Below are 18,767 nucleotides of genomic sequence, written 5' to 3'. Positions count from 1 at the left end.
ATCTTGTGTTTTTCCAAAAGTCTTCATTTGTTGCATAGAGTAATAAATGCATCAAAGTCCGCCTTCTAGTTATTAGTAATAGGATAAACACTATTTTTTGTATCAATATTTAATATCGAGTGGCTTATCGAGTGGCTTATCGAGTTACATAACTAAGCCCTTCAATTTTAAAAATATTGACCCAAAACTCGAAACTTCTAATGAAGTGTGTAACCTCATAAAGTTATCCGATTTTGCCTTGGGACCATCGAAAAAATGTAAAATAAGGGCCACTCTACTGTATACGTTACCTCAATATAGAAAGGCACTAACTCGTGTTTTTTATGTCGAGATTTTTTGGCTAAATATGATATATGGGCGGACCATTTATAGAAATAAACGAAAATCTGGGCTTACAAAAAAACACGAGTTGGGGCCTTTCTATACTAAGGTAACGATATGTATGTATAATTCCTGTATATTCCATGCAATTAAGTGTACACGAATTATTTAGCTCTCATCTGTACTTAACTGTATTCTTCAATTTAATCAGGATATTAAACAGGAAATATTATCAAGTGTGATTATATTTCTGGTCACTGGTGTAGAGTACTAACTTGCCTTTGTTCTATGGCTGCATGTGTTAAAGGCCTGCAAAACAAATTCTCAAGCAAACTTGGCAACAAAGCAATTTATGAATGTGTGTGCGTATGCAAGAGTATTAACTTTCTAATCCGACGAAAATTTGAACATTGACAATGCAATTGAATGCAATATTTGATTTTGAGCTTTGTAGTGGTGTAGGGCGAAAGGGGCTGCAAAGAAATTGGTTTAATTAAATAGCTGCTACTTGATACGAACACTTTCAGCACAGTGATTGAATTCAACTCCATGTAATGCATTGGAATTCATTGCATGTCCAACGTTCACATTCATTTTAACAGTTGTGCGCATCAAGTGCTCCACACCTACAACACTGAACAAATATTTTATTTAGGATGCTGTTGATGTTGATGTTTTTTTTTCTTTAATTTTTTTTACTGTCTGTACTTATGTGCTTGTGTGTTTTATTTTGTTGTTGTAGTTGGAAAATCATATCTACCCGAAACGTCAAGTTTAACAACGTCTACTATAGTGGCGATTGTTATAGCAACCGTTGCATTCCTGCTCTTTGCTGGCTTCTCGATAATGCTGTGTCGCTGTAGGCGTTCAACAACATCTGCAAAGAAATCTGCCGCAAATACTGCCAAAGAATACGACCTAGATTCGGGTCGACCATCGATTGTTGCCCAAACCAGTGGGCAGCAGCCACCACCACCGCCCTACTATCCCACAGGCAGTTTAGATAGTAAAACACTTGACGCTCATTCCATGGAGTTGACACTCACTGCCGTCCAGGATAGCGACGACCAATTACTCCAGCAACAACATCAGCAACAGCAGCAAACACAATGTTCCACCCAAAAGTCTTCTGCGAATTCATTGTATGGTACACAAAACGGATACGGTTATCATATGACAAGTGCCATCGGTGTCGAAGGGGACAGCTATCAAGTGATACCATCGTCCGGACTTCATACATTAGCAGGCGGTGCAGAGTGTAAGTATTGTATTTTTATTTCTCTACATCCTGTTTTTCTGCTTTTCCATTTCATACACAATGTCAGTTCAACAAACGTCAGTGACAACCCAACACACACATATATATATAAACGCACCAACAATTCCCTCCCAAATACATACACTCTATATATCCAGACATCGAAAGCGAAAATAAAGAAAAAAATTCAAATATGCACATTACGGTGACCCAAAAAAAAATGGTGGGGATATTCCCAACTAAAACAAAAGTTTAATTCATTCTCAAAATGTCGAATGCTAAAAAGGAAATTTTTTAAGGTTTTTATGATTTCGTTCATACATATTTCTCTCAAAAGAAACATATCAAATATTGGTATCATGTGAAAGGTCTTTGAGAAGCGCTTTTAATATCATATCTGAAATTATCGTGTCCAAAATATAAAATTCAAAATATTCGAACTGTTGTAACTTTTTTTTATTGTTTGTTTATATAGTTTTACTATAAGAGAAAAATCTGTCTCGTATGATGTTAAATATTATTTATTATAAAATCATCCAAAGATAGTTTTTATTTAAATATGACCGATTGTCTAAGGAAGTGTAAGAAATTAAAAGAACACATAACATATCTCACGATTCCGAAATTTTTGCATATTTTTACCTCAAAATTACTTCCCTTTTATGTCACGCACAATATCGATATTTTGGACAACAATGTTTCGAAAGTACTTATTATTTTTTTTTTTAAAGTACAGTAACCTTTGAATCTAACATAAAGATTATTCTTCAGATACTCTTATATTTGCCAAATCTATTCCACTGTATAATCGTACAAATGTCACGTACGATGACATGGAATTGCCCATATGTAATATGATGTAGTGAAATGTAATTTTGCATATTAGGTGACGATATAATTATTTAAAATTAATTTGTTTTATACCGTTATATTCGAAATTCAATCAAATTGTATATGAAGTTTGCGAAACCTTTTTCTTCTCCATCTGATGTTAGCTATGTGTTCAATATACAACATTATCACTTAAAATAAATATAAGTTGTAAAACAATAAACTTTATATTATTTTATAACCAATTTTTTTTATCATAAAATAAGCAAAAACGTAAAAAATGTTAATCACAATGGAAACTGATAAATAAATAACATTTTTCAGTAAAACTAAAATTATTAATTTATAAACCAATTAAATGATACAATTTTATATACCAATGGAAAGCTTATGAAATCACTATTTGTCTGATATCCATATTGTGACTGTCTTGAATATCAGATCGGACATATAATTGGGATACTCACACGGTCTATTATTTGGTCGTATTGTCACAATATCCTAATATATTATGATAGTTTAAACAAATTTTTGTTGTGTTTCAAACATAAAAGTTCTAAACAACTAAGACTATTTGAACTAATAGTCAATTCACAAGGTCTCTTATCATTTAAATTTGTCATAATATAATGTCATAATATTTCACAATGGATTTTATTGTTTTTCAAGCAAAAAATGTCCTAAAATAATACTACTCTGTATGCTCAGTTTATTGTGTTATCGTAACCAACCAACTGTGACCTGCGTCGAATGATTAAGAGTCGGTTAAGCCGAGCTGCCGAGTCGTGATATATTAGGACATTATGACAATATGACTAATAGCATACCATGTGAATACCCCAAATATATTTCGAAAAATTCAAATTAAATTTTATCTAGTTTGAATATACATTACAATACATTAAATAATTCTATGTCAAAATTTAAAATATTTCCCTCAAATTACAAAACATATATTATATAGAATTCAGATATCGCATTATTAACGCCATTCGAAGACCTTTCATATGATACCAATATTGCATATGGGCAATTCCATATCATCGTACGTGACATTTGTACGCCTATAGAGTGGAATAGATTTTGCAAAAATAAGAGTATCTGAAAAATAATTTGGTCTTTATGGTCCATTCAGAGGGTATTGTTGTCCAAAATATTGAGCGAATTAAGGGTATATCGTACGTGACATAAAACGGAACTCATTTTGAGGTACATGTAGAAATATGCGAAAATATTCGAATCGTGAGAGGCGTTATCTTTTCTTTTAATTTCTTACACTAAACGAAATATTTTTGCTTTACAATCCGTCATATTTAAATAAAAACAATCTTTGGATGATTTTGTAATAAAAAAAATTTAATATCGTACGTGACATAAAGTACGTGACAGATTTATCTCTTATAATAAAACAATATATATTCTGTAAATATATGTATACAAAAACTAAAAAAATGAATAGAAAATATACATTCGGTTTCAATAAACAATTTGAAAATAGCAAAAAAAAAAAACAATCAGAGTCAAATTTATTTCATACTCAGTTTAAACTATTATTTTTGTCTTTGAAATGTTGTAATATGATCTAGATACTTTTACAAAGTAACATTTTATTATTTTCTTCTATTCAAATCATCTTGAAAAAAAGTTTCAAGGGTTTTTGTGTTTTCAGTCGTGGTAGCGATTCTCGTGGAATTGCCCATATGTTTCCTGTGCGAGGCATGTGAAAAAATCATAAAAAACCATAAAAAATAAGCTTTTTCTTCTTTGGTCCAGCTCAAAAAATACTGACGCCTGGAGAAATATTTAGATAAATGGTCTCCGCAAACAAGCTAAACTTCAATTTTACTTGAGAATATCGACACCTTATTTTTCCCACATTTAAACGGCGCCAACTTAATGCACATACTTTTTTAGTGCATTTAGTGCCAGTAACAAAGTAAAACTTAATGTTTCAAAAATATGTCCCATTGTTAGTAAAATTGCACTTGTAGTTTTGTTGTTGAATGTTTCAGTGTATGTCAGTATGAATGTGTATTTATCGGACGAACTGAGATCGACTATAGATAGAGTAAATTTAATACAAAAAAAGTTAAATACAAAAACTTTATCAGAGATACACTTGTTTGACATAGATTTGTTGAATTTCCCCATATATTTTTTATTGTTTCTCCAGTGACCCCATTTTGACAGACATTTTGGTACTTTTGTGTATTCCTTCAATGAATTTATAAGCGATTTAATAGGATTTGCATAACTATGCAAACAAATAAAAAACAAATTTTAAAATTAACACAATTATTTCAGTCGGAACTACCAGCAAATATAGTTTTTCTGAAGACATTGCGTTCCCCAATTTCAGTTTTGTTAAAAATATGAAAAGAGAAATAATTTAATTTCGAAATTCATTCAAAATCAAACAGCAACTTATTATTTTCGGATTTGTTATTTGTGATTTTAAGTGGTCGTCAAGTCTACAACTGCACAGAACTTTTAGACCATACAATTAGGGTTCTATAGCTGAAACAAAAAGTCGACTTTTCAACTTTTTCCGATTTTAAAAAGTCGACTTTTCGAATTTTGGACTATTTTGGACTTTTTTCAGGAAAAAGTCGATTGTTCGAACAATCGACTTATAGAACCATACATACAATATACAACAGGTCTGTTCATTTACTTTCCCAATAAATACTTGCAACGAGAGAATAAAATCAAAATTTACAAAATTACTCTCTTAAATTCTCAAAAATAGTAAAAAGTAAATGAACGCTTTTTCAGTAACAATTGTTTTATACACACAATTTTCTTATTTTATTCCTTTTAAAATGTATAAATACTCACATTTTCTTCAATTTTATTGAAAATTCTTTTTTTTGCATTTTTTCACCACAAAAATAAAATTGTAAATAAATAAACAATAACACAAGACATATGAAATATAAGCTGCTAACTATTACGAGTTCAAAATAAAACTTGTAATAGTTTGCAACGAGAGAACACTCTCCAAAATTTATACGCTCTTGATTTTTTCTCTACTTGCAAGTTTTTTGAGTTAATGAACGCTTTTCCAGTAACAATTGTTACTAACAACTTTTAGTTATTGAACAAAGCTAACATTAAAATTAATTTCATTTGAAAGAAAAATTCATGATATACATATTTAATTTTGGTGTGAACCATTATGTTTGGCATTAAATTACAGTCAAATTATTGACCTTGGGTATGATTTTGAGAAATGTTTAGATAGACATATGGTAATTATATAAAATATGGTAATTATTAAGTGAATGTTTTAAAAATGCCGGATTTACAATAGATGGAGTATCGTATAGATTGATTACTTATCTATAAATTCGAAGGTTACATTTATTCTCACTTAGTTATTGGCCGCTTACGCACACCGATTGCTCACAAAAGCTTATGGTGAATGTGTTCTATCGGTTTCAACGCGCGAGAGATGGTTTGACATTAAGACAAAGACCGCCCAAGCCATCCAAAAAATTTGAAGTTTGAAAAGAAAATCCAAGCATTAATATTGTTGTCAAACTCAACTAGATACGAGTTGAAGCAGAGATACCCTGAAAAACGATTTTGCATATCCGAAGTGATGTTTGAACGCTATAAAAGAAAATCATTTTTGCACCCAATCATTACTTGCGATGAAAAATGGATCAACTCTGATAACCCGAGCTCATCTGTGAAGCCAAATATCCATGGCGCTAAGGTGACACTCTGTATTTGGTGTTAGCAAAGGTGTAATATCTATTATGAGCTGCTGAAATCTGGCCAGACTGATGCGCTGATTCGCTTGAAGCGAGCATTTGACGAAAAACGCCCAGAAGATGTGGCTAAATATGAAACCGTTATGTTCCACCATGTTACAATACCTGTTAAAGATTGTTTAGAATTAAGTGGAAGTTTTGCCTCACCCGCCTTATAGTCCAGATCTTTCCCTGTCCAAATACTATTTGTTTCGATCGATGCAGTACATTCTCTCTGCAAGACGATTCACTTTGGAACACATTATCCGATATACGCTTGATTCGTTCTTGCCCTCGAAAGATGAGCAGTTCCTTTTGCTCGGAATCCATATGGGCAATTCCATATCATCGTACGTGACATTTGTACGCCTATAGAGTGGAATAGATTTTGCAAATACAGGCAAATCCCGGTATAATGAATGATATGTTGTCATTCGTTAAATTGAAAAATTCGTTATATCGAGATGATTTTTTTTTTAATTTTGAACAAGTTTTTCTATTTTGGAATTTAACTAAACCTGTCATTTTGATCCCTAGGTTGGATGAGCGGTGTGACATTAGGAAGCAAGAATATCGTTCAAATTTGTATATCTTTAGTAGTTTTTACTAATTGTTCTTCTGGATGGCTTGGTGTATTTTCCACGATTAATAAAGCCTTCATTGTAAGGGATTTCGATTCTGAAAATTATTCAACATGTAGAAAATTAAACTCGGACAAACATTTAAAAAAAACAGATTTTGAAAATTCCTCTTAATTTGTGTAAAGATAATTTACAGAAAAAACTTAGTCACGATAAAATGTTTGTTTTTATTTTCTTCAAAATACATGTTGAGAATTTTGTTATTCCATATTCCATTCATTGATCTAAATTTTTATTTTTTTTTTGTTTTTATACTTTCTGTTCGTTATATTGAGCGTACAATTTTCGAAATATTCGCTATATAAGGTTGTCAATGTTAAAAATTTGGTGGTTTGTTTGATTTTTTTTTGTTTTTTCTCATCATTCGTTATATCGAGCATACAATTTTTGAAACGTTCGTTAATAAGGTGGTCAATGTTACGAATTTGACCGTGCGTTAAATCGGATTTTCGTTAAAGTGAGATTCGTTATACCGAGATTTGCCTGTATAAGAGTATATGATAAATAATTTGGTCTTTATGTTCCAGTCAGAGGTTACTATATTTTAAAAAAATAATAAGTTCTTTCGAAACATTGTTGTTCAAAATATCGAGCGAAATAAGGCTATATCGTACGTGTCATAAAACGGAAATAATTTTGAGGTACATGTTGAAATATACGAAAATTAGCATATCGTGAGAGGAATATTGAAAAATTTTCTCTTTAGAAGAACAAGTGCGATATATTCTGTAAATATATGTTCATATATAAAAACTAAATAAATAGAAAATATATATTCGGTTTCAATAAACACTTTGTTAATAGCAAAAAAACAGGGACCGTAAATATCGGTTATCCAGAAAATATTAAATCAAAAACTCTCTATATTAGAGTCTACGGAGACCTATACTGTTATATACCAATAGATTCGTATTGACTCTTTCAGAATCTATGGTGATATTAACAAAATTATCTCAACTCCGCAGTTAACAGTTATTTTTCAACGTAAAAATAAAAGTACGCATGAAACTCTTAAAAAAAAGTGTTTTAAATAGCCGTCATAAAATAAAAGTCATTTGAGGAGTTTTATTTTTCCCGTCAGAATAAAAAACTCATTTGAGGAGTTATATTTTTTTCCGTCAGAATAAAAAACTCTTTTCGTTTATTTTCTACTTTTTTCAGTACTTTTCTTTATTGAGTCTATCTGATATAATGTTTGTAGTAATTTATTTGTTTGGGAAAGAAAAAACAACAACAATTTGATAATACACAGAGAAAACAGATTCGTGATAGCAACCGAATTTGTTGCTAATCGAATGATTCTATCTTAGTGACCGAAATTTACAGTTGTGGCTAAAATATTTTGGAATGCGTAACTAAAGTTCGGTTGCCTTCAGTTGAGGCAACCTTCTTTATCAATTGACTTTCTGTTGCTAGAACTGAATAATGCTATGTGTGCAACCGAATCATTCGATTGGCAACAAATTCGGTTGCTATCACGAATCTGTTTTCTCTGTGTAGGAATCCAAACAATAACAAATTAAAATGCCACTTGATTTTATTTTAATGACAATTTATTCAATTGAAATGCAAGGTGCTTTACAATTTGTAATGATCTGACCAGCGCAAGCTTTATGTATCAATTTACATAAAATGAGTTTTATTTTATGACGGAAAAAATAAAACTCCTCAAATTTGACGGCTATTTTACGACTCTTTTTTATGAGTTTCATGCGAACTTTTTAGCGGATCTCAACATAAATAAGTCTCCTGGGCCTGATGGTATAACAGCACTGGTCTTGAATCAGAGTTCTTCGACGCTTGCTCGTCCATTACCTAACCTTTTCAGCACTTTATACCGTGACGGCAAATTTCCAGTATGTTGAAAGGTTGCTAATGTAACTCCATTTCCTAAAAAGGGAGAGTCTAACAACCCTGAAAATTATCGCCCAATAGCAATTTGTTCTGCACTTTCAAAGTTATGGAGAGTATGGTTAACTACCATCTTGTGAAATATTTAGAGTCCAACAATTTACTCAGCGACCAGCAGTATGGCTTTCGTAGAGGACGCTCTACGGGAGACTTGCTAGCCTATCGGAAAAATGGTGTCGTTCAATACACCGTTTTGGCGAAAGTAAATTGGTGACTCTAGATATTTCTAAAGCGTTTGATAGAGTATGGCATGGTGCGCTTTTAGCAAAACTTATTGCTTTTGGTGTCGGTAATAACTTCTCTCGATTTATATCGAGCTTTCTCAGAGATCGCACTATATGAGTTGTTATAGATGGAATTTCATCAAACGAGTTAAAGATCGATTCAGGGGTACCGCAAGGCTCCGTCCTTTCTCCTACTCTATTTCTTATCTTTATAAACGGCCTTCTACGTCAAACTTCCAAACCTATCTACTCTTTTGCAGATGACAGCTACATTTGCCATTCATATGCATTCAATTATAGACCAAGTCTGTCAGAGATTGGGGCAATGAGGCAAAATATGAATGATACGCTCAACCAAGATCTTGTGACAATCTCTGAATGGGGTTATGCGAATAGAGTCGATTTCAATGCACGCAAGATTCAATGTTGTATGTTAACCCACAAACGCACAACAGATCATGTTGCTCCATCTGTTTTTATGGGTGGTGTAAGTATTAAGGAATCAGAAGCTCTTGATGTTCTAGACATGAGTATTCAGTGCGATGTCCGCTGAACAAAACACATTTTTCGAGTGTCGAAAGAAGCATTCAAGTGCCTTGGTTTTCTAACACGGTGTAAGAAATACTTCACTCCATCTGATCTCCTTACTGGATCTGATCTCCTAAATGGAATACAACTCTCATGTGTGGGAAGGAGCTTCGAGGTCTATTTTAGAGTTACTCGACCGCGTACAGGAGAGGGCGAAGATGCTTATCGGTGACAGTAGGGTATCCAGCTCTATTGACTCACTGGAACATCGTCGCAATGTGGGTTGTGTTTCACTGTTCTACCGATACTACAATGGTATGTGCTCTGCTGAAATTAGGGAACTTGTTCCCGAAACCCGTAGTTTTTTACGCAAGACACGCTCTTCGGAAAGGGCACATCAATTCGTTGTCTACTGGACAGTAGATCGCACAACACATTACAGGGAAAATTCGGAAAATTCAAATCAAATTGTTTTGCATGAGTAGGGGTCATCCCCTGAGTGCTGGTCCAAGAAAAAACAAGTAAGAGTACTATATTCGGCCGTGCCGAATCTTAAATACCCTCCACCTAAATATGATGGTATAAAAGCTGAAATAATATAACAATTGTTAGAAAGACTAGTTTACGCAGCAGATATTTTATTTCAAATGTACAAAAAATTGTATCTAATTCAGTTATTTATAACTGAAATTCCTATTACAACGTTTGACACAGTTAATTATTGTCTTTTAATTGAGAAATTGTCGTCTAAATTTAATTTTTCTAAATCTTCGTGTAAATTATTATTTTCTTACATAGGTAACCGTAAACAGTTTGTTGGAACTGGGTTAAATGATCCACAATATCTGAGTGTCAAAGTGGCGCACAGTGGTATGAGAAAAAAAAAGTGGGAAATAAATCTGTAACTTCTAAACCCTTAGTCCGATTTTAATGAAATTTCACATGCGCAAAGGGGAAGTGTTGTCGAGTTTAAGTCTGGACCTCATGAAATGAAATTTAACAATTTATATGCTTAATAATTAGTTAATATGTTTGGATCAACATTTTTCCCTTTTAACCACAAGCGAAGAAACAGAGTATAAAAAAGGGTATACAAATATATGTGGTCAAATTTCAAAATATTTGGTTATGGGACTTATGCGGGAGCTATGACCTATTATGATTCGATTGTCATAAAATATTTTTACGTGATTTTTATGTATTTATATGAGAGCTGTGGCCAATTATGGACCAATATTCACAAAATTCAGTATTATGATTTTTGAATATAAATTACTGATCTGTGTACTATTTTGGTGATGCTATGACCTATTATGGTCCTAAGTATTTAAGGGTTATTTTTGTAGAATTTCATATAAACAACGCTATTAACAAGAGTGGACCTTATGTGGGAGCTATGCCGAATTATGCACCAATATTTAAAAAATCTTGTAGTAGTGTAGATTTTTATGGATATTTGTGCAGGGTAATGTGTTTTCCTGAAGAAGTTCTTATATGGAGGTTATGACCAATTATGGGCCTATCATCATAAAATTTGGCACATCGATTTTTGTATATATTGAATAAATTTGTTTTGAATTTCAACCTGATAACTATATTTGCAAGAAATTTATGAGGATTTTAGTGATTTTCGGGAGTGGACCTTATATGGGAGCTATGGTTAAATATGGACCGATATTCACAAAATCCAGAAGTATGATTACTGGATTCAAATTACTGGATCTGTGCGTAATTTCATTTTGATATCGATATGTTTTTAATATTTTTTAAGGTTAATATCTTTCTTCGGAAATGGGCCTTATAGGGGAGCTATGACCAATTATCGGCCAATCTGCATAAAATTTGGTACAGTGATATCCATATACATGCGTATTATTTTTGTAGAATTTTAGCATGATAAATGTATTTATAAGAGATTTATGAGTACTTAACTGATTTTTGGAAGTGGACCTTATATGGGAGCTATGGTCAAATATGGACCGATATTCACAAAATCCAGTAGTATGATTTCTAAATATAAACTATGGATGTGTGTGAAATTTTGTTTTGATATTGATATTTTTTAGATATTTATGTAGGTTAATGTGTTTTTCGGAAGTGGTCCTTATATGGGAGCTATAACCAATTATCGGCCGATCTTCATAGAATTAGGTACAGCGATTTTGGTATATATGGGGATTATTCATGTCGAATTTCAACTTGATAGCGATATTTATAAGACATTTATGCTTATTTAAGAGATTTTCGGAAGTGTACTTTATATGGGGGCTATGGTCAAATATGGGCCGATCCACGAAAAATTTTGTAGTATAATTTCTTTTACCACGAAACTTATTTTTGCTGAATTTTATGTGGATATTCCTATTCTGTAGGCATTTATAGACCATAGAACCATATTTCGGGAAGAAATTTGTATGGGGGCTAGGAGAAATCATGGACCGATTCTTATAATTTTCACCAGAGTTACTCCTTTTATCATAAAAGTAACGAGTGCAAAATTTTATGATATTAGCTGCAATATATTTACAAAAAATGTCCAAAAATATGTGAAAATTATCAATTTTTTTTTGAGGTTGTCCCACATTTTCATTCATAACTTTGGTTCCACTGTACCGATTTCGCTGATTTTCAATACCAAACTGCTTAGGACAATAATAAACATTTTTCTTGCAACTCTACTAAGTTTGTTTGCGTATTTTGGACGTGAGCGTGTTTTACACAGGCGGACAGACGGACAGACAGACGGACATGGCTCAATCGGCTTAGAATTTCATAAGGATCAATAATATATATACTTTGTTGGGTCTCAGATGAATATTTCTCAATGTTACACACGGAATGACAAACTTATATATACCCTCATTCACCACTTATGGTGGTGGAGGGTATAAAAATAACTGTTATAAAATAACTTTATTGATATCATTCATACTGTTACGGTCCCAGCAAAAAAAACAATCGTCCCTGCAAAAACAGTCAAATTCATTTCATACTACATACGAATTGGGAGCTTAGTTTCCGCCGCAATCTTAGCCTAAAATATTAAAATTAAATTAAAAAATTAAATATAGTCGGATCAAACTATAATTTTTGCCCTTAAAATGTTGTAATAAGCTCTAAATACTTTCACATAGTAACATGTTAGTGTTTTCTCCTATTCAAATCATCCTGAAAAAAAGTCGCAACGGTTTTGGTTTTTTCAGTCAGGGTTGTCATTCTCATGGAATTCCCAGAAATATGAATAAGTTTATATTTTACAAATATTTCAAAATAAATGCCAAAAATTTGAAAAATTATCCATTTTTAAGTCATACACCCAATATTTTTATAGCATTTACAAAAATTAAATTTAAAATTTTTCAAAGATTATCTCTTGCAGTTTTATAAATTTCTCCCATAATTATAATGCATTTCTTTTCAATAAACTAATTTTGACTTCATATTTAAGTCTTTAAAATTGCCTTTTTTAATAATCTGTATAAATTTAATATATTAAAGATTTTTCTTTGTGAAACTCAACTAATTAACTAAATTTAAATCACTAACAATATTTCGTTTTAAATATTAAAACACCTCTTTGTATAAATTAAGTAAAATTTCCATGAATTCAATAATTTGGGCAAGTACTTACAAATTTGCTAAAGTATTTCCAAGAATTACTAAAGTACACAATGCTAAAGATGCTTACCAATTGAATTTATTTTAATAATTTCATAAATTCAATTAAATAATTGCAAGCGTTTTTAGTTAAAGCAAATAACAAACAATAGAATTGTAAATAAAAGACAACTGAAATAAAAGTACTTAATGTGAATGAAGTCATTTGGCAACACTTGAGTTAAACATTTAACAAAGAATTTTGTACATATTGCAAGCCAGCCAGCAAGCAAGCAACCAACCAACCACTTACATACCAACAATAACGACAACAGCAATAGAAATTGCAACAGCAACAATATAACGACTGCAACTAGAACGATAGCAACAATCTTAATTGTTGGTTAAACACAAAAGCAACAATAATGCAATTATGCAACAACCGGTGACTAAAACATGAACATACACACACACACTAACTACATAGAATATAAATTAAGTCGGCCCCTCATTATATGGAACTTTTTCATGGATTATTATTATTATTTTTACAAGTATAGTATCCACATTTAATTGTTGCCAATCGTCTAGTGGGACACCGAACCGGAAATGAATACTTAATCGTTATTTATCAATACTAAAGAACAACAAATTAGAGTCATATTAATTTTTAGGACACGCTTAATGTGCATGTACTACATTTCTGTTGCAATTGTTAATTTTATAACAACATTTAGAAAAGGTTGGCAAAATAATACAAAAAAAAAATATACAAAATTAAACTAAATGAGGGAGTATTTACGAATACAGAGAGTAGTCAACAAAGTTCTTTTATTTATTCGTTGGCAAAATTTTTGTGGGGGACCACTTGAACAAATAACAAATAATGTTTAAGAATCATAATACTTACAACTAACAACAATACAAAATGAAAATAACTAGCCAAAAGGCTCTTAGCCAAAGGTTCAGTCGACTACACAATTTCTAAGTATTTATTGCGTTGGCAATGACAGCATTGTCGACTTCCGTTTGTTGTTACATAGCAATAAATATTTACAACAGAGGAACCATGAAAATATGGTATTCGTTCTATTCGAATTGTTTATGCTATTCAATATGAATTTGATTTTTAATTATGTAGTCTAAAACAGACATAATTATATTTGAAATGAATCTTAAGCTTCATAGGGTCTTCAAATTTACGTTAATGATCTTCGACCCAAATAGAAAATAGCAATTTTTATGGCAACTTTTTATAAACAAACCTAACGTAGTTGTTGACATTTGAAATTAAATAAAGGTCATAAAATATAAAAAATATTAACCACTCACTCTCATAAAAAATTCAATTTTAATTTTAAAATGGGTCAAATTTGACCCGAAGACATTATGAAGGATAAGAAAAAATTGCTTTTGTATTTGTCCAGCAAGTATAATGAAAAGAGACAAATATATATATTAGTGCTGCTAAAGAAATATTGTAGTGCTACCAAAGCTCTGAAATCATATCCGGGTCAAATTTGACCCAAAGACCTTAAGTGCAAAAATTATATAGAATTTTTTTTGTCCAATTTTATTTTCTACAAATCTAACGTAAGTGTTGACATTTGAAATAGAATCAAATTCATAAAATAATAACCACTCACTTTTAAAACAAATTAAATTTTAATTTCAAAATGGGTCCCTATGAAGGTTGAATCTATGAAATCCAATATCAGCTTCAAAATTTATGAATAAAGAGTGTGCCGATAAATACTTATACTTGTATTAAGTTAAATAAAACTTAAGCCATTCAATACAATAATTCTCAAAAATACATAAATTTATTCAACTATTGTACAAATTCATTAAACATTAAAATATTGGCATATTACTCGGTATTTATATTACACTGTGCATCAAATTTCGGGTCATTAAATCTTTCCCGAATGAGACCAACGGGAAGTAATAGTAGAACATCAGTAGACCAAAACCCCCAAAGGGTTTTAAAAAGTTAGCTCGTATTTTAAAGTTATGCGCCTTTAAAGTTCAGCTTTTTTGAGTAAAAATTTTTCATATATATTTAATTTTTAAAATTTAATTTGTATTTTTTTTTACATAGTTTATATAAAAATGAACTACATTATATAGTTCGAGGTCTTTTCTACTTTGGTGGATGCTCTGTAGAACCAGAATTTGAAGTAGACAAATTTTGTAGTTCACTTCCTGTGTTTTCTTCTCCTTCATCATCGTAATGCAAGTTCTTACTCCACCAACAAATTTCCGCTAATATAGCATCGGGAGACTTTTTTCCTCGATATCTGCAAAATTTGTGTTAAAATGTATTGGGGAAAAAAAATATATATGTATATTAAAAATTACCTCATTTCAAATGGCATTGCAATTTGGTGGTACTGTTCACCTTGTTCATCTGATTCGGTCGCTAGTTGCTGACCGAAGTAGTCTAGATGATGATGTAGGTAATGAATTTTGAGTGACATATAACGCATATTTTAGAAAAAGCATTCATCATTGCGTTAACAGATCTCTGATAGCTGTCAGACCTATTTTTACCCAACAGATATAAATTCTTCTGTAAACGAACCATGTTTTAACATTTGTAGTGTGAAATGGCCACAAACGTAACAAAAATTGTTTATATTGCAAGACATTTCACAAACTTTATTAAATTAAAAATATTTTTTTTGTAATTAACTTTATTTAAAACCTTCTTTTCACTTTATTAACAAATAATGGTTCACAAATTCACAAAAAGTTGCACTATTACAACAGGTAACTACGATTTGATTTCAAAAAATTAAAACATCTTAATACTTTGTTCAGCAATAGTGCTATAACATTCTACTACTTTTGATTACTCAATACTACTCAACACTTTTCGTTTGGGTACTCAATACTATTCGATACTTTTAACGGATTTTTTTAAATTTAAAAACGATATATTTTTCTGCTTTTCGGTAATGTATTAGCAGACATCACTCCTTTTTAGAAATATTTTAGGTTTACAAGATTATATTAATAAATATTTTGAACTTTTTAACTATTATTTCAGTTTTTTAATAATATTTTATTTTGATTTGAAAATTGTTTACGCTAAGAGTTGCATTTCTAATATTGATTTGAGTTGTATTTATAGTAGAGATGCATTTTTTGCACCATAACCGTTAAATTTAAATAAATTAAATTGTAAAAATACAAGTCTAAAAGTATTGAGTAACTACTTTTGAGTATTGAGTACTCAAACAATATGGCAAATACTCGATACACGATACCCACTACTCAATACTTTTACAGCAATATTCAGCAATTCTCCAAAAATTGGTAATTGCGTATCTAAGTACCAAAAACTATAAAAATAAAAAATAAATCTGCAAAAAGTGTTAAAATTAATGAATTTTAAGTATATTAGGACTAGAACATTCAACTCAAATTACTTTATATAAATATTGACTTACTTCAATAGATTATTCATAAAATATATATGAAACATTTTTACTCAAAAAAGCTGAACTTTAAAGGCGAATAACTTTAAAACACGAGCTAACTTTTAAAAACCCATTGGGGGTTTTGGTATACTAATTATCTACTTTCATTTCCCGTTGGTCACATTCGGGAAAGATTTTCTTGTTGCACAGTGTTATTAAAGATTTGATAGTTGCTACCGTTACCTTTTTCGGCGGTGTGCTCCACTTTCCTGTGATCTTTAATTCTTTTTTTTACAAAAGCCCAATTCCTTTCCCCAGGACGAAGTTCTGCCTCCCGTGGTACAAAATTGACATTATTGTTTGAATACCTCACAAGGGCCTTTTTCCATAGTAGCATGATGCCAAATCGGGCCATAAATATGAAGGCACACTGTGTTGTTTTAAGAAAGGTAAAAAAATTTCAGAAATGATTGGCTTCTTTTGTCACAACTGCAAATGACTTGCCACACAAGAAACTTCTCGGGGAATTTTGTTTATACTTTTCTCCAATATTTTTCTTGAATATTACCTAGTCCATCATTCACATATAATTCTTGACCCGGAAGTTGTGAAAAATCTGCCAGTACATAAGTTTCATCTCACAACAAGTGTATTTTTTAAAAAAAATTTGACTTACATTTTTTTCGCTCGTTGTTTTGCTTTTAAGTTATTTAACGCATTTCTATCTGGAACTTTCTGAACTTCATACTACATCAACCCAGCAGTATCTTTGGCTCTGCGCACATAAGAATCAAAACATTTTATTGCTTTTCTAAATGAAGTGATCGGTGCTCTTCGAAAGTGTTGTTCGACTTGTCTTACCTTACCAATATCTGTTACATCTTTTGATCTACCTGATCCAGGTTTCAATGTTCGAGACTTCCTTATAATGTTTAATGGCTTCCGAAACAGTGTGGCGATGAACCTTCAGAAAGCGTTGAACTTTTTTGAAAGTCCACATTGGATTTTTTTGAAAATGTTTTCACGTACTTTTTTCGGTGACCATTTGACCATTCTGACATATTTTTAAAAGATAACTTGATTAAAAAACAAGTAAGAGAGCTATATTCGGCTGTGCCGAATCTTATAAACCCTTCACCAAATTATACTTCAAAATAAAAATTTTAAATATTTTTATGTAAAGAATTTTTTTTCCGAAGATGTTTTTTAGATTTTTCGAAAAAAAAAATTTCGAATTGTTTTTTTAATATATAGCAAAAAAAACTTTTGTTAAAAAAAAAATTCGATTTAAAAAATATTTTTTCCGATTTTGACAAATTGTAGGTCCAACTTAATATGGTCTTACATACGTCGTTGCAAAGGTCTTTGAAATATCTATCATTAGATATCCAAATTCTCTATATTAATGACTTAGTAATCCAGAAATAGGTAAACAAATAGGTCAAAAATCCAGGTTGTCCTGGTTTTTTCCTTATATCTCAACCATTTGTGGAACGATTTTCTCGATTTTAAATTGCAACCCCCTAAAGTTATTTAGGGCTTCGGGAAGTTGATTTCAATAGACGGACATGGTTTCATCGACTCCGCTATCTATAAGGATCCAGAATATATATACTTTATAGGGTCGGAAATGAAAAATGTAGAAATTACAAACGGAATGACAAACTTATATATACCCATCTCACGAAGGTGAAAGGTATAATAATAATTTGTTGTACCAAGGATAAGTTATGTGTAGAAGTTTTTTTTTTTTGAATGACTCTTTATGCAAAAATACACAATAACTTATTTTTTGGAAATATCCAAAATTACTTTAAAGAATATTTGTTCCATTTGGTTTTATTTGCTACTAACGTCTTCAGTTCGTTCCACGACTTTATAGATGCCGTAGCTACCTTGAGTGTTCCAGTCCATGGCGTTTCTACATTCATTTCATCAGAAAGCTCTAGTATTCCGTACAGGAAACGGGTTGTAAATACTAGTAGGTATTTTATACTTCGACTTATGGTGTTTCAAGCACAGACTTCCCACATCAATTAAATATGGTACATTTTGTACGTATGGTATGGAGGATAGTTAGATCTTCAATCGAGTCAAACTTTTCTGATGATACTGTCAAGGTAGTAAAATGTGTCTACTTCACCGAGATGCTGTTGAGATGTTTGCCTAATTTAAGCTAAAATGTCAGAATATCTGAAAATAAAATGTCTGAGAATAGGAAAATATTGTATAATTAGTCTAAATCGTCCAAGCGAACAATAGGAACCCAGGTG

General features: G+C 31.2%; 1 protein-coding gene across 1 annotated transcript in view; it reads left to right on the top strand.

Moving 5' to 3' along the window:
- The window catches only part of fred (friend of echinoid), a 559,239-nt gene that overhangs the window by 456,769 nt on the left and 83,703 nt on the right, over positions 1-18,767 (top strand). The window contains exon 6 of the mRNA XM_065501969.1: positions 1,064-1,579. Within this exon, the coding sequence (XP_065358041.1) occupies positions 1,064-1,579 (516 nt within the window). The remainder of the gene's footprint in view (positions 1-1,063; positions 1,580-18,767) is intronic.

Source organism: Calliphora vicina, chromosome 2 (genome assembly GCF_958450345.1).
Source record: "Calliphora vicina chromosome 2, idCalVici1.1, whole genome shotgun sequence".
NCBI lineage: Eukaryota > Metazoa > Arthropoda > Insecta > Diptera > Calliphoridae > Calliphora > Calliphora vicina.
Note: the sequence above shows the minus strand (reverse complement) of the source record. Positions and strands in the feature narration are given on the sequence as shown.